Source organism: Sphaerodactylus townsendi, linkage group LG14 (assembly GCF_021028975.2).
Source record: "Sphaerodactylus townsendi isolate TG3544 linkage group LG14, MPM_Stown_v2.3, whole genome shotgun sequence".
Taxonomy (NCBI): Eukaryota; Metazoa; Chordata; class Lepidosauria; order Squamata; family Sphaerodactylidae; genus Sphaerodactylus; species Sphaerodactylus townsendi.
The window spans coordinates 27,666,746-27,690,285 of NC_059438.1; the positions used below are offsets into that span (position 1 = coordinate 27,666,746).

General features: G+C 46.7%; 1 protein-coding gene across 1 annotated transcript in view; it reads right to left on the reverse strand.

Moving 5' to 3' along the window:
- The window catches only part of MTSS2 (MTSS I-BAR domain containing 2), a 77,669-nt gene extending 54,353 nt beyond the window's left edge, over window positions 1–23,316 (reverse strand). The window contains exon 1 of the mRNA XM_048515340.1: window positions 22,828–23,316. Coding sequence (XP_048371297.1) covers window positions 22,828–22,896 — 69 coding nt within the window. The 5' untranslated portion in view covers window positions 22,897–23,316. The remainder of the gene's footprint in view (window positions 1–22,827) is intronic.
- Between the last annotated feature and the right edge of the window lie 224 nt (window positions 23,317–23,540).

Consider the following 23,540-nt stretch of genomic DNA (forward strand, 5'->3'; position numbering starts at 1 on the left):
TGTTTATGGGGTGGTTTGCCGTAGCCTTCCCCAATCATCTACACTTCACCCCAGCAAACTGGATACTCATTTTACTGCCCTTGGAAGGAGAGCAGCTATCTGAAACCGACTTCTGTCAGGATCGAACTCAGGGGTGTGAGCAGAGCTTTGACTGCAGTACCACAATTTACCACTCTGTACCTCAGGGCACAGTGTTGCTAATATATACCTAATTTATATCTAGTGCCATAGCATTCCAAACAATAGTGTCCACCCTACTGGCAGAATATTCCTGCTTTCTTCAGCACTAATCCCTCCCAACAACTATTTTGCAAATTATTTTGAACTCTTTAAAACTACCAAGAACTGGAATCTCAACCAGGGAGGAAATTTTTTTAAAAAAGCTTTGCAGTGCATAATCGGAACAACATGTGGTATTGGGAAGCCAGACAGATGCACATCTTGAAGTCAGGTTTTCCAGATGCATTTTGGTAGACAGAAAACACTTTTAGGGTGCACAGAACGCTGAGCTGTTCTGAAAAACTGCAAGTAAAATCCCACTGAACTCTTCTTGTGTCACACAGCATAGCTGATGTGGTCAACGCCAGCACCAGAAGGTGAGGATATGCTAAGGCCCCAAGGTCAGCACAACATGAGATGGTTTGACTCTATAAAGCAGGGATGTCCAACTCTGGCGCTTCAGGTGTTCATGGACTACAATTCCCACCAGCCCCTGCTAGCTTGGCCAACTGGGAATTGAAACCCATGAACATCTGAAGCACCAGAGTTGAACACCCCTGCTATAAAGGAAGTCACAACCCTCAGCTTGCAGGACCTGAGCAAGGCTGTTAATAATAGGATATTTTGGAGGTCATTAATTCATAGGGTTGTTGTGACTGAAAAGTGGCTGAATGGCATTTAACACACCCGAAGAGCCAGAGTGGTGTAGTGGTTAAGAGTAGTGGACTCTAATCTAAAGAAAAAACCAGGTTTGATTCCCCCACTCCTCCATATGAGCAGCGGACTCCTATTTGGTGAACCAGATGTGTTTCCCCACTCCTACATTCCTGCTGGGTGCCTTTGGGCTAGTTCTTTGGAACTCTTTCAGCCCCACCCACCTCACAAGAAGGTGTCTGTTGTGGGGAGAGGAAGGGAAAAGAACTTGGAAGCCACCTTGAGTCTCCTTACAGGAGAGAAAGGTGGGGTACAAATCCATACTTTTCTTCTTCTATAGGGCCAACAAAGGGCCTTTTGCCCCACCTTTCTCACTTGGCACCAGTCACTTAAGGCCGCCTGAGGCAGGAAGCACACTATTCTAATTGTGAGGGTCACCAACTCTGGCAGCAGAAAACCTTGAGGTAGCTTTGCCTCCAGTGGTTTCTGGATCCCAAAGAAGGGATTTCATTCATGCTGCCCCTGCAAGATCTCAGATAGCAAATAAGATGGGCCCTCCCAGCTGTATGACACAATGTGGTGGAAGTCAATAATGGCTGTGTGCCTTAGACCAATAAAAGCCTAATTTTTAAAATGTGGACCTTAAAATCCCTCTCAAATGGCACAAGGCCATCTCCAGCCCTAGCTCTGTAAAAGCTTCAGAGGGATAAAGAGAAGCAGAGAAAGTGAAGAATTTCAGACTAGCTTCTACAGCAGCCCGGGATCAAATGCCCCCCCCCCCCCCCCGCTTGCCCCTTCCATCAGTAAACACTGACATTCGGTGGGAAAAAGGCAAATATGTGCAATGTTTAGCAAGAACACACTTATTTTTACTAGTTTAATAACAAAGAAGCATCATTCTGAACTGAGATGTAAACAGAAAATAAACCCAGTGTTGCAGAAAGAGACAGAGATGTCAATATCTGAATCCTTTGCTACTTTAGCAATTAGTAACTTTGTTTTTGCCAATAAACTGAAGGGAGGAAGTTGAAAATCAAAAGCACTATTTTTGCAGCCTTGACATCTCTTTCTCCAAATAGCTATTAGAGCCAGGAACTGCTATGCAAAAGCTGCCAGCTCTTCTGCTAGGAATAGCTGCATGGTCCAACAGCAAAGGGTTCAATAATCAAGAAGGAGAATCTGTCTTCTACCAGCTATGAGCTTTCTTAGACCTTGGTTGCCAGGTGGATGTGCCAGCTAGTGGGGCTCTGATTTAACTTCAGTTTACTGACATCCAGCTGCCAACTGAAGATGGACACTGCATAAGCACAAACTCTGGGGAGTGAAAAAAAATGCAAACAAGGGATGGAGGTTATCATTCCATACTAAACCTTTTGGCCATACATTTCTGCCTGATGACATCATATACCAATTAACCTAAAGAGTGAGAAGATGGATCACTGTGGAGTCCAATAGCAGATATCCCGATGAGCTAGTCATCAGAATTCCAAGAGTGGTACTGAAGGATTAGGTTCATCTAGTCCAGCAGAAGCCAGTTAGATGCATCTGAAAATGCAACAGGCACGACAAGCAAGCAGTCCTCCTCTTCAGCATCTGCTATTCAGTCATAAGAACCACCGTGTCCAGATGCAGTAAAGCAGAGAATGCTTGGATTTCCATGCCACATGCAAGTGGAACCACTGAAGAACAGTTTGGCAATTGCAAAGATCTTAACTGCAAAACATCATAGAATCACAGAGTTGGACGAGACCCCAAGGGCCATCAAGTCCAACCCCCTACAATGAAGGAACACATAATCATAGCACTCCTGACAGTTGGCCACCCAGCCTCTGTTTACAAACCTCCAAAGAAGGAGACTCCACCACACTACGAGGTAGTGCATTTCACTGTCAAACAGCCCTTTCTGTCAGGAAGTTTTTCCTGGTGTTTAGAGGTGGAATCTCTTTTCCTTCACCTTGAACCCACTTCTCCTGGTCCTAGTCTCTGGAGCAGCAGAAAACAAGCTTGCTCCCTCACCAACATGACATCCCTTCACATATCTAAACAAGGCTATTATGTCACCTCTTAACTTTCTCTTCACCAAACTAAACATCCCCAGCTCCCTAAGTCTCTCCTCGTAGGGCATGGATTCCAGACCTTTTACCATTTTGGTTGCCCTCCTCTGGACCCGTTCCCGCTTGTCAATATCCTTCTTGAATTGCGGTGCCCAGAACTGTGCACAATATTCCTGGTGAGGTCTAACCAATGCAGAATAGAGACAGGATAGAGAACTGGATGATGTAATCAATGTCATAGTAGTTTACCACTAACAAGAGTACCATTTTGCCAGCCAGTTCCCAGGCCAAGATTGCTGATCACACAATTTTCATCTTCATTTCAAAGGAGGATGCTGGATTACTGTGAGTATCGGAAAAAGGATACTAGATTACTGCCTGTTCAGCAAATTTGCTCCCCTCTCAAAAAAGTCAGAGAGGGCAGTCATGCACTGGAGAAGCAAGTCAAGGGTTGAACCAGTGTAGTCTTGCACTCTGCTCTTCTAGAGCAGGACAATTATTAAGCCAAACCTGCTACGAACCCAAGAGAACACTCATCAGCCAGGATAGGGACAGCTTTGCTGAAGAAGCTACACTCCTACAGTACGGAAACTGAACACGTTTCATACAAAACACAGGACTCGCAAGTCAATGACTGCCAAGCTGTGCCAAATAAGAAGTGGTTCTCCATTTGGCTCTCAAGCCCGGCTTCTGAGAAATATTTGCTGGAAAACAGGGAGGGGAAATGATGCAGTAACGAGAAATATTTACTACAGGGAACCGGTGAAGTAAAAATTACCCCATACGTGGTGGTGGTAGAAAGTGCAATCAAGTCATAGCCAATTTATGGCAACCTCAAAGGGTTTTGAAGGCAAGAGATATTCAGAGGTGGTTTGCCATTGTCTGCCCCTGTGTAGCAACCCTGGGCTTCCTTGGTGGTCTCCCAACTAAACAGAGCCAACCTCCCTTAAGCTTCTGAGATCTGACTAGCATGGATCATCCAGCTCAAGGCATCCATGCTCATGCTTCTACTATTTCTGAGTTTTTACCTTCAAGGTATTTTTCCACATTATAGCACCTTTGGTGAAATCCTAGCACATTGTCAAGAACTCTGAGTTGTTCACTCCATTTGTGTGGGGTGGCAGCTAGGCCTGTAGTGGAATCCATTGACCCAGGTCAAGAATATTGCAGAGGACAATACTCTCCTACCACAACATATGTGTTGGGAAGTCACAGCTGACTTGTGGCAATCCCATAGGATTTTCAAGGCAAGAGACATTTGGGGATGGTTGCTGTTGCCTGCCTCCACATGGGCTGAGAGAGTTCTGAGAGAACTGTGACTGTCCCAAGGATGCCCAGCAGACTTCATGTTGAACAGCAGGGAATTGAGCCCAGTTCTCCAGATTAGAATGTGTTGCTCTTAGCCCCCTATACCATTCTGGCTCACAGCACATGTTGAGGTTAAATCAGTAATAGGGGCAAATTGAATTTTAACCAACTGGTGTACCATGACATATTTTTACGCAGAGGAATTCCTGGTAAGCCAGGCACAAATTTTGAAAACCACTCCCAGAATTCTGCAGTAACCTGGGCAGAGTACAAACGCATTCCTGCCTCCTGCAATGAAAACCAAAATGGCTCATATTTGTTTCCTACCCATGGGATTATAGTAATGTATGTACAAGAAGCCAAGTGAAATATATGTGGCATAGTGGTTAAAATGTTGGACAAGTATCTGGGAGCCCCAGGTTTGAATCCTCATTCAGCCATGGAGGTTTTCTGGGTGACCTTGATACTATTAGTCTAACCACATAGGGTTGTTGTGAAAATGGAAGAGATGATAACAATCTAAACAGCTTTGGATGCCAGTGAGGAGAACTAAATAAATAAACACCCTCTCTGGCATTGCCCAACATACCCTGCAGCTTCTCAGTCCTATCATCTCCTCTTTTTTGCTTCACTTTATTTCAAGAAATTTCAAACTTGGTGTTTTGAAAAAGAAGGGGATTTTCTCAGTCTGACATTGGGGTCCTTCTCCCCTGCCCAGAGTCTCTGTAGGTGACATGCTGCCAGGATTACTTAGCCATGTGCTACTGGCCAGGCCCAATTTCACAGTCCTGCCACCCTCCAAACTAAAACAAAACAGAAAAAAGGTTACCTCTGTGTGATACCCACAGCACACTGCTGGTTATTTCCAATGAAAGAAGAACCATACAGCCTTCCAGGTATTTTTTTAAAAAAATCTGGCTCAAACTGAACTTGCCTGAGGTATTTCTGAACCAAGGCAAGCCAATGTCCAAAAGTGTGCTCTGTAAATTGAGGGCAGTTTGGTTCAAAGGTCATGCTTTAGATTTTTATTATGTCCTTCTTACAAGGAGTGCTGGAGTTGGTGTTTCCTTTCCTGTCTCCAATTTATCCTTATTACAAGCCACTTGTTAGGCTGAGTACCTGAGGTGCTACACCGCACCGCAGGGTTTGAACCCACCTGATCTGGCACTAGAACTCGTCACTACACTTGATTTCAGCTTAACCTCAAACAATTGGAACCAAGAACATTCTTCAGACCAAAAGGTCAGGAGGATGATCAAAGTGGTCTTCAGTCCATAGACTGAAGGTCACAAAGGCTCTCCACTACCTGGTCCCCAGTCTCACTTTCCACCCTACCGGCTGGAAGCTTCTGCTACTTAGAGATCAATGGTGACAAGGATTTTAGCCTCTCTCTGCTTGCATGCTAAGACAAGTGGTGGGGCAGCAATGGGAAATTCCTGGGCGGTGGAGATGATTCTTCAACAGCTCCAATCCTTGGCTGGTTCCCCAACTCCAGGTTGGGTGGCCTTGTCATTGGTGACTCTCCTCTTCCTGTCACAGGACTCTTTTGACACAAGACTTCCTGTCATGCTTGCATCTCAGTGGGTCCCCAGTCTGGCAAGTTTGAAGACTGTAGCTCTACCATGTATCATAATCACACTCTGGGAGACTCCCCCCTCCTTTTAAAAACAGGGCTTATATAAACCTCTGTGCTGCAACTGCATTTTAAGCCACATTCACAAGTTACAGTGAGTGCATTTATGATCTGCATACAATGTGCACTTGATTTTTCTTTGCATGTGTGTTAAGTAATTTTCATGTTACATTCAATCCATATCCAGCTGAATGTGTGATTTAAACCCCACATTTATCCAGGTACCGGCCCCACTTTCATTTGTGAAGTTAACACCCTTTTGGTTTCTCTTTCAAGCATGAACATGCAGGTTGTATGGTGCGTTCAGCTTAACTCGCGAGCAGGTATTTCATGATTGCTTCATTCTAGAATGAGAAATAACACTAGAAGATTTCCCTGTGATTGTTCGCCAAGTGCACACTGGAGAACACTTCACTGGATTGTGTCTTAGCTAGATAAGAGCCTCCCGAGAAGGAAACTTCCCCAAACTTACTTCTTCCAAGGACACTGCTAATTATTGAAATTCACTTTAAAGCATAGAAACCTGTTTGAGGAGGAACTCTTCCTCCACAAAAATCTGAGACAGTTTACAAATGCAGCAGGCCAAGCAGACAATACTGTAGTACTGGCATTTGTCAACTTTGGAATGGCACAATATTGTTCCAGTAAAGGACTTGATGCCCAGAAGAAATGAGCAACTGGCAGATGTTGAAAAAAAGGAAAGAAAAACCAAACAGAAATGATTGCACAGCTCCAGCAGGGGACAAATTTGGTGCACTCAAGTTGGACCAATTGGAGACTACATTTCAGCTCTCACAGAGGAATGTGAAGCAGAAGAACACCAGCTTGGGTCATCTTCTCTCCCACAAGCTACATCCAGACAAAATTTTCCACTGACAGAAATCACTTTTGTAAGCAGAACGGAACTTTCCTGTCTTCCCTTCTCCCACTGCAGCCCACTGATCTCCCCAAATGCTGCTCCTGGAGTACAGGAGACCCTGAAGTGTGGTGTGATGGGCAAACTGAGCACCTGCAGAGGAAAGCAAAACTAGTGGAAGTTAAATCGCCCCTTCTGTCAACACAGAAAAGTTTGCCAGGATCCAACCTCTTGTGCTGAACTGGTTCTGTGCAGAAGAGCTGATCTGGTCCTTCTGCAACTGTGGAGTGGGGATTTTTCCATGCTGTCCCCAACCCCCAAAGACTCGTGGATTCTGCCTGTTACTATGTGCCTCTTTTAGTACTGGCAGGTTTCCAAAGGTTTCCACTCTCCTCTGCAAGTGGCTAGTCTTGCCCACGGAGCAGGAGCTAGGCCTTTTAAAGAAAAGGCTGCCTTGGACACAGAGGTATTGGTTTCTCTCTGCCCACGCTGGCATTAAGCAGCCAACAAGGTGCCTTTCATTGCCACCACTACCATCTCAAACTGAGCAGGAAAGCTGCCATGTCTGAAGACAAGGCTCACTGGAAAGTGTGAAATATCCCCCCCCCCCCAACACACACACACCCCGAAGGGCAACTGAACAGTCTGACACAGATTTTATTCCCCAGCAACTTGGCTGAAACGCCTTGAAATTTTCCAGTTTTTCCAACGGGCAAATTGGGGGAAAGTCCTCAGTCTGTTTCATACTATACATTTTGAATGGATAAAAGCTTATCATAAAAAGAAGAACTGTTCAGATTTATACCCCACTTTTCTCTACTGCAAGGAGTCCCAAAGTGGCATACAAACTCCTTCCCTTTCTCTCCCCACAACAGATACCTTGTGAGGAAGGTGGGGCTGAGAGAGTTGAGAGAACTTTGTGTAGAGGAGCGGGGAAACAAATCCAGTTCACCAGATTAGACGCTGCCGCTCATGTGGAGGAGTGGGGAATCAATCCTAGCTCTCCAGATTAGAGTCCACAGCTTTTAATCACTATAAACATTTTGCTCATCTCAGAAAAGTTCAAAAGGGCTGTTTCTAACACCCCCTCTCATTTCCCAATTCTTCACTGAAAAAGTTGAATGATATACATTGAGTAAAATGTTGTTTTCAAAAGCATTTCATGGTCCCATCTCAAATGAGAAAAAAAGCATGAGATTTTTAACCCTTTCCCCCAAATTCCCTGCTATTTTAACAGAAAGAAAGCCAAAACTTCTTGGGGGAAAATCCTTTTCTCTGGGTCTCTGAATCTCTAACAGTAATCTGCTAACCAAGAATGTTTGAAGAAAGTATGTGGCTGTAGGGCAAAAATTAATTACAACAACTTAATAATTTATTTGAACAAGTTACCAATCTGCAAGTTGGTAAATAACCAAAGCTATATGTATTGCAGGTTTCACAGATGTCAAAAGTCCTCCATTCTATAATCCTTCGAGATGAACATCCATTTCACAGATAAACTCTTGGCAAGAAGTCCTTCTCTGTTCTGTAATCCTTTTCAAAGATAAATTCTTGACAATTAAATCTATACTCTTTCTTCAGGGTAAACAGATAAATGATGGGCTGCCAGTTCTTCCCCTGTTTCAAAGTTGTTTTCAGAAAAAGTCTTGCTTATCCATTGTAGAATACCTCAACGCATTCTTAACAAATGTAATTGATCACTGACAAGAATGTACAGAATGGAGGAGGACTTTGGTTATTTACCAACATGCAAATTGGTGTTAACACATTCAAATAAATTATTAAGATGATGTAATTAGTTTCTGCCAAAACAGTCTTGTACTTTGTTTACACTCACTTACACTTGTTTACTTGTTTGGTGTGGCTTAACAGCCTTGTCAACCAAGAACGCTCGGCATTTTGATCTACCAACGTGAGCTTCAGGGGATATTTGGTTCTGAAAGTGCAATAGGTTAGCTCAGGAACTAACCCTGTCTACAGCAGTAAGAGTCAAAGACTTGCTGGTTCGTGTGCTGTTTTCTAGATGCTTGAAATATACTGCTCATCATGTGTTACGTATCTGCCCATGATGTAATTCCCAGAGCCCTCATTTGCAGTTAAGAAGCCAGCAAGTGGTCAAAAAGTCTGCATCATATTACTGAGATAATGAATACAGGAGCACAGCTAGGAGACATGTTCTGGCAGGCTGTGCTCTGATTGCACCGCTGCCAGCCCTGGCCAGCTGCAATCATGTATACCTGGCCTACACTGCAAGCAAAAATCCCTTCCCTAAGTGAGGTAGGGAGAATGTCTGGCCACTTTATGAGACAGGAAACTGGACCAGATGGACCATTGGTCTGATTCAGCAAGGCTCCTGACGTTCTTATGCTGCAAAATAAGCCAGCAAAAGTTTGGAGCCCATAAAGATGTCCCCCGCCCCAAACTGGTAAAAGAACTTCTTTGTTACCTGTAGATCATACTTACCAGAAGTCAGTACCTGTTCACAAGTCACAAGTAATGTGTGTTTAGGAATTAATAATTCAAAGAAGATTTCAAAGAAGATTGCCCTTTCTTAGGCTCATTCCGCACATGCAGAATAATGCACTTTCAAACTGCTTTCAGTGCTCTTTGAAGCTGTGCAGAATAGCAAAATCCACTTGCAAACAGTTGTGAAAGTGGTTTGAAAACGCATTATTTTGCATGTGCGGAAGGGGCCTTAGGAAGCCAGAGGACCCCAGCTTCTCAAGACAGAGTCTATGTTCCAAGGAAGGTGAAGACAAAACAGCTGAGTGTCCCTAGCTCCTCCCTGCTCCATCTACTGCTACTTGAGAAGACAGAAAAGCAGGCAGGGATATGGCCAGGGATCCCTGCCATATCACTACACTCTGATCTGGCAGGCAAAAGCTACTGTTGTCCTACTCTACTTCCCTTCCCAACTTGCACACAGGAGCAAAAGGGAATTCCTTCAGACATTCCAGCTTGCCGGAAAATCTGTCTCCAAAATATCTGCATCTAGTGGGCAGGAATCATTTCCCTCCCCCTTTCGGCAGTTACACAGGCAGAGGTAAGAATCCTTCAAATGTTCCAAGATCACAAGAAGATTTATGGCCCTCCCCCCAAAAGTTTGGTTTATTCCTTTATGCTTTCCAAGAACACTAAGGATCTGGAAGCTTCAGTCAGAAATCTGAACAGCACTGATGGCTAATTTGCAGGTGTCTCTATTTCCTGTACATTAGCAGTTTTATTTCCTTGGCTTAAGTTCATCCTTTCTGAGAAAGCGACCATGAAGCTCAAGCCAGATGAGTGATTGGAAAGAGGCAGAGGAGGGTAGCAGACCAGGGTCCTCTGGCTGACAAACTGCAAGAATCTAAAGGTTCGCAGGCACGGAAGAGAGTTTCCATTTCCATGAGGCAAGATGCCTAAATATATCCCTCCATGTATATTTATAACATCCATATGAGGGTTCAATAGGCATAGAGGCTGGATTTCCCTCTTGAGCAAGCTATAAATAACCGCTACGTCTTGGAATAACGCTGATGCCCTACTCTCACAGCAGCATCTGTGCAGGGTTACAATGCAACACAAAAAAAAAAAATAGCACACAAGGACAAAGATGCACATGAGTGCAGATTACATGCATTTCTACAGTTATTTGGAGCCAAATAATTTTTTTAAGCACTGAAATACACAGAGACATGCCCTTATTTCCTTTCACTCAAACATACTTTTCCTTTTCACCGTCAAGCTCTCAAAACATCTGCTCCAGCAAAAGCTGCTATGGAAAGTGCTGACTGGCCAGCACCCATTACGTCACTGAGCCAGTTTTCTTTCAATCTACATTAAAACTGCATGTGATTGAGGACCGCATACATGAATAAATGTGCATGGGAACTTTTCAAGCATTAGAAGAAGAAGAAGAAGAAGAAGAAGAAGAAGAAGAAGAAGAAGAAGGAGGAGGAGGAGGAGGAGGAGGAGGAGGAGGAGGAGGAGGAGAAGGAGGAGAAGGAGAAGGAGAAGGAGAAGGAGAAGGAGAAGGAGGAGGAGGAGGAGGAGAAGAAGGAGGAGGAGGAGTCTGGATTTATATCTCCTCTTTCTCTCCTGCAAGAGACTCAAAGGGGCTTACAATCTCCTTGCCCTTCCCCCCTCACAACAAACACCCTGTGAGGTAGGTGGGGCTGAGAGAGCTTCAAGAAGCTGTGACTAGCCCAAGGTCACCCAGCTGGCGTGTGTGGGAGTGCACAGGCTAATCTGAATTCCCCAGATAAGCCTCCACAGCTCAGGCAGCAGAGCTGGGAATCAAACCCGGTTCCTCCAGATTAGATACACAAGCTCTTAACCTCCTACACAACTACTGCTTACTTGTTAAAACACAGAAAAGCCATGGAGAAGCGCAAAGCTAAAGGTGAACTTGTTGTTTAGATAACTCACTTCTGCCAGCCAAAAGTGAGAAACTATGGCTGAGGGACCAGTGATGCTCTCACTGCAATGCAACAATTGTATTCACCCTTGTATGCACCGTTTCCATATTATTCCGAAGACTCTGGGCAGGGCTACTAGGCTTCCCACCATCTCCCTGTCGACTTACAGGAGCACTCATCTGGCTTTCCCAACCAGGAAGAGGGCCCAAACTCCAGCTCAAAACATTCCCTACACACAAAAAGCCATTTCAGGCATGAATTCCACAGCCACTTTCCAAATTTTCCTTTTGGGGGAAGGTGGCTGAATAAACCCCATGCTTATAGCTTCTTACACGCCTCTCATAGAAGATGTTACTGAACTCATTTCAATGTCTGAAATTCCAGCTTGTGGCTGGGGCTAAGAGCACTTCTGACCCACCCTGCCTTGCATTCTTCTGATGGTTCAGGCCTAGCAAATATCATTTGTGTCTGTGTCACCTCTAGAATGGACAAAGAAATACAGCTCAGCAACACCTCAGTTAGTGTGGAACACACAAGTGTACCCACTGGAATGTTTTAAAACACTTGCTGATTTCAAGCGGCAGGCACCTTATAATGGAATACCTACACATCAATGACAACGACCCAAAGGTTTATTCTGGAAGGCCAGAAAGCCCCCCACATGGAAAGGAAAGTAACAGTTCCCATTCAGAAAGTGACACACATGAAGATGCAACCAGAATTTTTTGGTAGAATTTTCTGGAGAAAAAGACATGTCTGAACAGGTCTTCTACTGTGGGGCTTCAACACACCACATGTGTGAGGCAAGTATTTCCTTCAACAGTACACTCAGATCAACGTTATTGTTGATCACCTATTTAACAGATTTAATCTGCAAAGGTGTGACATCACTTACCTGTGCAGCAGCAAATACCTTCCACTCTTCCCCCAAGTCAGGCCATTGTTTGGCCCATGCTAAAAGAAGACAACCATGCCAGTTGGCCCCAGAAAAGCCACCCAAAATCTTGCAGCACCTTAAAAGCTAACATGCAGCAAAGTCAAGCCAAGATTCGAGTGATGGGGACCATTCTGAACAATTTAAACAATGAACACAAACAAGAACTACAAAAGGGGCAGAACCATAAAAAGTGAAGCAAAATTAGGAAATAAGAGAGACCCTGACTGTGTGTGGCATCAGCCTCTCCAGAAGGTAAATACAAAGATCAGTCACTCCTGGCCAGTACATGGACTTGGCCAAAGAAACTGTTACTGCTTCTAAGACATTTTGTTCCACAGAGAAACTTCTCTACATAAATGCAATGAAGGATCAAAACTCTACAATGCTGAGCCCTCAAATAAAGTCATTTCCTTTGCTGAACCCCACAGTTATTGGGAACAGATGTCTAAGATGGTCACCTTTAGGAACCACATAGATGAGATTTCATTAAACGAGACAGTATAAATGCAACTGATGTAAACTGCTGCCCCATGACAAGTTTTATATAAGTAAAACAGTGAAATTAGCAGAATACAAAAGCAACATTCAAAACAACTGTACATGCAAATGGCAGGATAAATATTTTCTGGAATCAAAAGATTTTATTTGGAGAGGCAGTAGACCCTCTAGGGATCAAAAGGCAGCCCTCTGGGATAATTCCCGAACCCTCACAAAAGTTTCCAGAAAGCTTTAACTTCCCGTCAGATATTTTTCCTTCTTTATTAAAATATTATTAGCCTGATTTCCACTTCTCAAATGGTTTAAACCTGAATGAAAACCTCAACAAGATACAATAATAATTAAAAAAACACTTTGTAATCAAGCATATAAGTGTTTCTCTATGAAAAATATAAAGACCTACCTACCTACCTACCTACCTACCTACCTACCTACCTACCTACCTACCTACCTACCTACCTACCTACCTACCTACCTACCTACCTACCTACCTACCAGCTGCACTTAGCACAGGTTTATATTTAAACAAATTGAAAGTCTGTTTAACGGAAAAAAGTAAGCATTGTAAAAACGCAAAGGGGTGGTGATAGATGTGCTTCCTGGAGACAGCTATTTCACAGCCTTGATGCCACCGCGAAAAAGACCCTGTCACATGTGCCCACCTGTCAAACTCTCAGTGGTAGAGGTACATGGAGCAGGACTTTTCTAAAAGTCCTCGGTGCCCAGGCAAGCAGCCTGAACCAAAGCCACCTGAGGTTTTAAGGGTCAAAGTGGGACCACTGAACTACACTCAGAAATGCAGTCAAGAGAGAATGATGCTGGCTCAGAATTCGTGCAATGTGATCCAAGAGACCTGCACGAAAAAAGCATTTTGGTGGCCACATGGTCAAACACCTGAAGTTCTACCCACACAGGGAGCACTGCCATAATCTAGTCTGGAAACTGCCGAAATCTGTGCTTAACTAGCCAGGCCAGATTCTCAGTGATAGAGGTACATGGAACAGATTCTTGGCACCCAAGTAGATAGCAGGATACATGAACCTTGAAGAAAGTAGAGAGCGAGAAGCAAATTTGCAAAGCCAGAAGGCAAGATGCACACCACTCTAAGTCAGCCAATGCTTTCTGCTGTTAAATAGTTCCCCACCATTAACAGTTATATTTCTCTTAAGATGCCCATTGTTAGAAACAACACTTGAAAGCAACGGGTTCGTGCCTTAAATCTTTCTGAATCTGGGTTCCTTGTAGCAGGCGGAAACTGTTCCAAGGTAGGAAAAATATTCTTGCAAAGGAACATTTTGGAACTAAGTTTAATACTGACCATGATCTGTATGTGAAGGGCACTCATCATAAATCAGCGACAAAGCTTTAAAGAATAAAACATCTGCCCTACATTTCAAAGGGAATAATTAAAGCCTCACCAGTGTACCACAGTCCTACAAAGGTTCATTACAGAGAAACTTTGTATATATGAAAGCAAAGGGAAACACTCCATTGTGGGGAAAAAATACCCAAGCAAGAATTAAATTGTCTGCACACAATTTCCGCAAAACACTGAAAAGCCTCCCCTCCTGGTCACTCCCTGAAAGGACAAATTTCTGCATATCTTTTTGCAAATAAACATTTCAGGATGGCTGCTATTGTGCTGAGTCAATCTTGCCATAGACTGAACCCAGAATCCCTTGCAGCGTTCTGGTCGAGGACTAAGTTTGCATCTTACCGATTAACACCAGGTATCACTGCATTCCAGAAGGGAGCTCTGACTTCAAGGTGCTCAATTATAAACCTGCCCCACTGACCCCTAGGCAAAGAAACCGGTATGAAATGATAGCAATATTGGGCAAGGTCCCAACGGCAGTGATGATTACCTGCACAGTAACAGGTGTCAACTTGGCTCATGTTCCCACTCAGCAGGTAAACTGCCTAAAATTCACTGATGCTGATTCACTCTTACTGGAAGAGCAATGAAGGATCAGGAAGTGACAATTCAGTGGCCCCCTGTAGTAACTTTCCTGATCTCCACCCTGTGTTCAGCCTAGCGCAGTGGTGGCGAACCTATGGCACGGGTGCCAGAGGTGGCACTCAGAGCCTTCTCGGTGGACACGCGCAAACAGAGTGCCCCCCCCCCCCACATCTAGGCTGGCCTGGGCCGCTGGGCTCAATTATTAGCATTAAACCTAAGACCTAGTTTTGGGGAAGCAGTGTAGGTAATCCTGTTAAGCACTGTTAAACACCACTGATTTTCATGCGAAGAACTAAAGCGTGATCCTTTACCTGGGAGTAAGCTCGGTTGCTGGCAATGGGGCTTGCTTCTGAGTACACCCTCCTAGGGTCGTGATTCACCCGTTGGAAGAGTTGCACAGTTGCTTCAAAGCAAAGCCACCAACTACCACCAAGCTTACTCCTGATTAACGCCAGCCTCTGAGCCAACCATTTTTTCTAAACTAAAACCTCAGTATTCAGGTTAAATTGTCATGTTGGCACTTTGCGATAAATAAGTGGGTTTTGGGTTGCAGTTTGGGCACTCGGTCTTGAATTTGTCATCACTAGCCTACCCCCTCAAAAGAACACGAGGCCCTGCTTTTCTAGTCAGGACATACAAAAACTAAGATTATGTTTTGTCCATCTGTTTCATTGGAGGCTCCTGACCCACCTGTGGATACAAGAGGGGCATTCTGTTCAAAATCCACACCTGACGCTGTCCTCAAAGAAAGCTGTCTGGGATTATTTTCAAAATTATTTTGGCAGCTGCAGCCCTTCAACTTGCCAGCCTTCTTCTGTCCCCACCCCCAACCTCGGCCTGCGCACACAGAAGCAATCTCAACGTGGTCCACGCCACAAGCCTGTCTGGGGACAGAAACCATTTTCTGTCCATCACAGAGCAGAAGCCTGACAGTTCCTGCACCAGAAGTAGAGGAGATCCGACCACAGACCTGTCCCAAACAAGTTCCTCACAGCAGAAGCAGGAGGAGTTTGGATTTATACCCTCTTTTACACCCTGCTTTTCTTAACCAAAAGGAGCCTCAACATGGCTTACAAATTCCTTCCCTTCCTCTCCCCACAATAGACACCTTGTGAGGTATACAACATTCTGCTCTCAACCCTTGCAAGCTGGCATGATTTCTCTTTTGGTTCTTCCATAAACAGGGAGAATTTTACTACCTTCCCCTCTAAACACACACCCAAGATGCAAGAAGTAATACCCGCCCCCCTTGTCCCTGGGTATTCCTAGTGCCAAGAAGGGGTGGGAGGGAGGGGTGACCCCTCATGCCTGTCTACCAGGGGTATGACTGATGAGCATCTTCTCCATTTTGTCTCATCACTTGGAAACTGAACACAGTACCCTGCGCGGTAGCTGTATACAGAGCAGTCTAGAATATGAACACTGGCAAAAAAGGGGCATTCTTAAAGCAGCAACAGGTAAAGAAGCCTTTGCTCAAATTGCAATTTGGTTACAAGTTGCAGGCAGCCTCTGTAAACATTTAAAAAGTTTTCTTTTTATCAGACGCCGGAAGTTATTCTACATTGTACTGCAAATGTTTTGAACTCTGCGCTCGCCCATTGCTTTTCCTGCAGCTATTCCTACTCTGCTTCCGATCCACTCAATCCGCCTGGCAGAAAAAGAAACTGTCTTACAAAAAGAGTCTGCAACTTGAGCTGCAGGAACGGCTGGCCGGGGTGGCAGCGGAACCGAGTGGCCTCTCTCTTGTGCTGCAACCCTGACCACTTTGCATGGCTAAAGCTAAGAGTGCAGCACGTGATTAGCATGAATGAATTCTAAAAGGGGCGCAAACTCCCAGTACGTTCTTCCAGTCACAGTCCACAGGAAACAGCAGCTTGATTAGGTTATGTTACATGCATGGACCAACTATGACAAACAAAACTGGCTGAGTGTCAAGATAGAACATCCATGTGGAATGTAACAGATTTAAAATTATTTTATGAAGATTCACACTCTATCTCTAAGGACCCTGAAGCAGACAGAATGCAACCATGGTAGCATGCTGGGGTTGGCACATGTTCATTAAACTACCCAATGTCAGCAAGCCAAATTCCAACAAATAAGAACAAATATTCTACTGGAGTAGGGGAACATCTGCATGGGTGTTTTCCAGCTGCTGCTCAGGGAAGGCAGGATGAAGAATTTTGTCACTTCCTGGGCGGGGGCTGAACACCCCTCCCTTCTCCAGTTAGTATCCTGCCTTGCCAGGGACGGCAGTACTGATCTATTTATTCATTTGCTTCGTTTATACCCTGTCTTTCTCCTCAGTGTAGAACTAAAAGTGGCATACACTGTTCTGCTCTCTTCCATTTTAATCTCACAAGAACCCATTTTAATCTCACAACAACCCCATGAGGTAGGTTAGGTCAACTGTATGTGCCTGGCCCAAGGTTTCACAGAAAGCTTTTACGGTAGACTGAGGATTTGAACCGGAGTCTCATAAACACTACACCATGTTGTCTGCATCAGGTGCCCAAACCACTAATGAAGAATTCCAGGGAAGCCCGAAGTCACTGGGAGGATTCAATGGCATGACTGATGGACAAGCAGCTGGAAAAATTGGCATCTCACTTCAAGTAATGAAAAGTTCTGGCCCAGCATGCCAACGAGCCAGGAGAGAAACTCTCTTAGTTTTCCCACGGGCAGCCCATATTGCTCATAGAGAAGATTATTCCTTATCCAAACCAGCAATTTGAAGAAACTGAAGGGACCATTTATTAAAATATATCTATACCCAGCCTCCTACTTCCCCCAATCAAATGACTTAGCTACACATGTGTAAACCACAACGATAAATGTGTTAGAACATTACAGGGCCCTTCCGCACATCCAGAATAATGCCCTTTCAATTCACTTTCAATGCACTTTGCAGCTGGATTTTACTGTGCGGAATAGCAAGATTCACTTGCAAACAATTGTGAAAGTGGATTGGAAGTGCGTTATTCTGCATGTGCGGAAGGGCCCACAGACAAGAGGAGGGTTAGGGTTTTGAAGAGAAAAACAGAAGGGAGAAAGCCTGAGAAATTATTCAGCCCTATAAAAAAAGGATGCCCTCTGCCCAGCCTTCACAACAGCAGAGATCCTGAAACAGCTGCACATATTCCCTTTGCCTGCTAGCATGGGCTTGTGGCTAGGGGAGTGCTTCTTCGTTTCGGCCAGCCACGCATGTGCTAATCTGACTGGATGCATTTTTCTGCCCTGTCTGAAGAAAAGCTTGGATCAAATAGAGCTATGTTGGAAACAATTTAGTGACACAACAGTGTTGGGGAACATACGGGAACTGCCCTCACTGTTCATGCTTTCCCCTCCCTTTTGGGTCTGCAGCCACTAAGGCAGTGATGGCGAACCTATGGCACGGGTGCCAGAGGTGGCACTCAGAGACCTATCTGTGGGCACGCACAAACAGAGTTCATCATGTGGGGGGGAAATCGCGCCCCCCCCCCCACACATCTAGGCTGGGCTCAATTATTAGCATTAAACCTAAGACCTAGTTTTGGGGAAGCAGTGTAGGTAACCCTGTTAAGCACTGTTAAACCCCACTGATTTTCATGCAAAGAACTAAAGCGTGATCCTTTACCTGGGAGTAAGCTTGGTTGCTGGCAATGTGGCTTGCTTTTGAGTAAACCCTCCTAGGGTCGTGATTCACCCGTTGGAAGAGTTGCACGGTTGCTTCAAAGCAAAGCCACCGACTACCACCAAGCTTATTCCTGAGTAACGCACGCCTCAGAGCCAACCATTTTTTCAAAACTAAAACCTCAGTATTCAGGTTAAATTGCCGTTATGGCACTTTGTGATAAATAAGTGGGTTTTGGGTTGCAATTTGGGCACTCGGTCTCAAAAAGGTTCGCCATCACTGCACTAAGTCTTCTTCAAGGGATGCTCCCGGACTTCCCTGGTGGCAAACGTCCATGCTTTCTGTGCAAAACACCAGCATTATCTTGAATGTTGACACAAACCACAGGCTTGTACTCCATATAAGTTCTCCGTACAGCCCACCTCAACCAGTAGTCTGCATTGCTATTGAATCCAGCTAGGAGATATTTGTGTAGATCTTGGCTCTGACAGGGGCCACGGTTTTTCATCCAGATTATCTCCAAAGCAGCAAAATCCTCCTTTCTGTGGTGTGAATGCCCTAAAGCACATTGCTCTAAAACTGCCTGCTCAGCTGGAGGTTAAGGGAAAGTGAACTCGGAAAGGGGTAGGGAGAGAAATTGAAAAAGTTGTGGAAAGTCATATTTGATGGGCTCACTGGCTAACTTGTATGTTGCCGGTGGTCTGGACAGCTTGAAGAAGAGTTTTTACACCTCACTGTCCTCTACCTTAAGGAGTCTCAAAGTGGCTTGCTTTCCGCACACACAACAGACACCTTGTGAAATAGGTGGGGCTGGGAGAGTTCTGAGAGAACTCGGACTTCAAGTGGAGGAGTGGGGAATCACACTGATTCTCCAGATTGGATTTGGCCACTCATGTGCAGGACTGGGGAATCGACCCTGGTTCTGCATGTCAGAGTCCACCACTATACCACCCTGGCTCTCAGTTTGGCACTGAAGATAGGGCAGGGGTGTGTGTGCAAGGGTCTCAGTGCAAGTAACCATCACAACTGAAGGTTACAATGACTTTAGAACAGGGACCACTGGTGAAATGTGCAGTTGTAAGTCCTGAAACAGTGATAGCCACCACAACCGTAATGGATGCAACCATCATGGTATTTCTGGGTACACACACACACACAGAGATGGTTTTAATAAGCAGAAGTATCACCAGAGCCTATCCCCCCCCCCCCCCGATTTATTTAGCTCTCTCAGAAGTCCACAAAAGAGAAGAAAACAGGAGAGAAAAAAAAAGATGGAAATATACACTGCAATGTTGAATTGTGGGTTTACTGTTGCAAAGGTAGCATACCACAAATGGCTAAAAGGACAGCCAGCCAAAAATGCTGAGGGGAGGGAGCTGTTAATTCATCTTAAACTGTCTCCAAATTAGTTGAACACTTGTAAGAAGCACTTCCATTCTTCATTCTGTAGGTCAGCCAGCGTGATGCTGCGGCTGGAGTCAGACTGTCAGATTAGGGGCACTTTTGCACATGCAGAATAATGCACTCTCAGTTCACTTTCAATGCACTTTGCAGCTGGATTTACTGTGCGAAACAGCAAAATCCACTTGCAAGCAATTGTGAAAGTGGATTGAAAGTGCATTATTCTGCATGTGCGAAAGTGCCCTGGGAAATGGGAGACCCAGATTTAAATCCCCAATCTGCCAGGGAACCTTACTGGATGACCTTGAGCCGGTCACAATCCTGGCTTAACCTACTCCACAGGGCTGTTGGGAGGATAAAATGAAGAAGAGGAGAATAATAAAAGCTGCTGAGGAGAAAGGTGGAATACAAACAAAATAAGCAAAATTCAATGCTTTGCCCTGCTTTAATCTTACCCCACAATAACATTGTTTTAAAAACCCGCAAGAAAAAAGTGATATAATGGACCCAATCAGAGCACGAAAGAAGCGCAAGGCGCTGAATGAGACCCTGCCCACAGCCTCACAGCTGGCCACTCACAACAGGAAGAACCAGGGGTCAAGCAGAGTCTGGACACTAGCTCAGCTGTCCTTCCTAGCATCAAATACCCTGTCTACACCCCATCCCAAATAAAGGCCTGGTTCGGACTAGATGAAGAGCAGGGGCCATGCAGCACATGGAGGAGGAAATGGGGGACTGAGTTACAATTTTACTTAAGACTTTATACCAGCTAAACCTGCCAAACACGCCAGATGAATGGAAGTCAGAAATAGCCAGAGAGTTTGCAGGATGCAACATCAGGCAATCTGCCACAAAATGCTGCCCTTCCCCCAGAATCCACATTTTTTTTATTTCTGAAAGGAGAATTACTTTGGGACCTTCATGTTTGAGGATGATTGCCAGAAAATGCTTGAAACCCAAACAGCTGTAGAGGATGGCCTTTCTAACTTCAAATTCAGGTTTCTCTGCGCAGCTAGCATCTCTCGGAACGCCAACAAGATGTAGCTCAAAATATCTGCAATCCGCGTCAAAAAGAAAATTCCCTTATACAGCACAAAGAAAAAAAATCATGCATATTATTCGGCAAACTGATGACATCTACAGCCTGCTGTATTTTTACACAAAAGCGCAGACTTCCTGGTTTGGAAGTGCCATTACCATCTGGTTCTATTTGGAAAGGCTGTGCTGTCTGCATCCAGTTTACCCTCTAGCAGGAACCACAGCTGAAACTGTGATAGAGAAGCAGAATTCAGACCCCCTCGAGTCCTCAGGAGAGAAAACAGAAGTCAAGCCCATCAGTATGACCAGTCCCATGTTCTGATACAGCAAAGGAATATATTTTCCCCAAAGGCACTCTAACCCCAAACCAGTGCAGCCATGTGGATTATTAAGTGCCATATTAAACCAGGGGAGCCCCAACTTCAAATGCCCATGTGGCCATCTCAACATGACCATCTCCAATACATCTCACAGAGTTATCAGGAATATGAATGAATGGAGTCAGGAATCCATCTAAACATCAGGAAAAACTTTCTGACTATCAGGGCTTTTTGACAGTGGAATGAATTCCCTCGGAGTGTGGTGGAGTCTCCTTCTTTGAGGTTTTTAAAGAGAGGCTAGATGGCCATCTGTCGGGGTGTTTGATTGTGTGTTCCTGCATTGCAGGGGGTTGGACTTGATGGCCCTTGGAGTCTCTTCCAACTCTATGATTCTATGAAATGGAGAGGAGAAGAGCCATGTGGGCCACAGTGAGCTTCTAAATGAACGAGGGGATGACTATAAGCATGTGCAAACACCCTGGGAGCATGGGGCTTGTGCTGGAGCCAACTATGCCTAGGTCCAGTGGACCTCCAGGAAAGCCCTCGGCAGCAGAACTTGTGATCCCAAGGAAAACAGAGGCGGGAATCTCCAGCCGAAAATGGAAGGGCCCAGGAAAAGTCTCCAGGCCCCTGAGTAACAGCAAAGGGAGGTCACCTTCTTGTGCTGCAGGCCTCAGTTCCTTTCTCGGGTCTGAAGAGCCATGGGGCATGCTGGGAAAGGGAACTCTGATCATGGAAAAGCATATTTCGGCACAAGCCACTTCCAAGGGTCCGAAGGTCTATCCCAGGGCTGTCCAACTCTGGCGCTTCAGATGTTCATGGGCTACAATTCCTGATTGGCCATGCCAGCAGGGGGTGATGGGAATTGTAGTCCATGAACATCTGAAGCGCCAGAGTTGGACAGCCCTGGTCCATCCGATTCAGCCCAGTCCTTCACTGGCTTCAGTCCCTCTCTGATCATCAATGGCCTTTCCTGAAAACGAGGGCTTCTGTGATGCCCATTGGGCAAGCATTCAAAGCTCACCCTCCAAACCTGCAAATGTTGCGAGGAGGGCTCGGAGGCCGCTCCAGCCAATCCGAATCCGTACACTTCTTTTCTGGAGCCCAGCCGGGCTGCCAGCCAACCTCACTGGCAGCCTCAAGCCTCCTGAAGAGCATCTTCCTTGTGCCAGTGGATGGCACCCGCTAGGCCACCCAGCCCCAGCATCTCACAGAGGCCAGAAAAGAGAGATCTCTGTGGCCAGGTCCCACGGAGAAAGGAGGCACCAAAGCTCTCTCTTTGCCCCAGCAACACAAACGTGGCTAACTTTATGATTTCTTGCCCCAAATCCAACCTCCTGCCCGCCCACCCACAACAGCATCAGTATTCAGTATTTTGCGGCATTTCACAGCTTTCTGCGGAGGGAAGTTTGTACAGAAGACGCACGAATTACTCCCAGGATGGGGAAAGTTCTCTGCACATGCCCTGAAGCACTCTTCTTCTGCAGACCACCGGGGGCCCCGCAGAGTTCCTTCTCAAGGGAAGGCAACCGAGCGGCCCGGGTGCGCCAAGGGGAGACCAGACCGTCTCCGTCCCCCTAAATTACCCCACCCCCAGCCGGTTCTCTCGCCCCTTCCAGGGGTCCGGGCAGGCGGGGGCGCAGCCTCACGCCCCCTCCAAGCAGCCGCCTGTGGGGAGGCCAGCGACGTCAATGGCGGGCAGCTCGCCTGGTCTCGCCATTCCTCTGTCTGGCCGAGGGGCGACGGCGGGGTGGGGGGCGCGGGAGCCAGACCCGCCCGCCCGGCCAGCAGCAGCTGCAAGATGCCTCCGGGAGGAGACCGAGACGGAGACGGAGCCGCAGCCGCCCCCCCCCCCCTCTTTCCCGGGTTGTTTACGGGGCTGGTTGGGCGAAGCGCTCCTCCTGCGGCGGCAGCCCCCTCGCCTCTCCCGGCTGCTCACCTTCATGTCGTTGACGATGGCTTGGAAGAGGCCGCCCAGCGCGCCGCACTCCTTCTCGGCCGTCTCCATGGCGCGCCGGTGCGCACAGCCAGCCACCCGGCCAGCCAGCCAGCCACGACGGGGAGCGGCGGAGGCTACGGCGACCCCCGGTGGGCTGCGAGGAGGAGGAGGAGGAAGAGGAGGCGGGGCGGCGGGGCCCCCCGGACGGGCGAGGAGCAGCGCAGCGGCCGCACCTCTCCCGGGTTCCGGCTCGGTGGCTCCTTCAGCCTCGGCTGCTGCTGCTGCTGCGCCCCGCGGGGAGAGCCATGGCGGTGCTGGCCGGCGCAGAGAGAGAGGCGCCTCCTCGACGCCCTGGGGCAGGCAGGGGGCGCGCCGGGAGGAGGGGGCCCGGGGAGGCGCGCGCGCAACCACAATGGAGCCGAGGAGCCTTGCTGGTCGCGCGGGGCTCGGAGCAGCCGGCCGAAGGAGCCAGCAGCCGTAATCCGAGAGGAGGGAGCGGGGGGGGGAGGGGGGGAGGTGCGCCAGTCACGTGGGCGGGCGGGAGGGGGCGGGCCGCTGTCGGTGGCTCCTGCCTGCCTGCCTGCCTGCCTGAGGAAGGCCCGCGGAGCGCAGCTGCCCGCGCGGCTGGTTGCGAAGCGCGGCTCGCCCAGGCGCAGCGACTGCAGGGACCTGGCCCGCTTGCAGGGCGGGGTCCGGCCGCTCCCCGAGGGCCC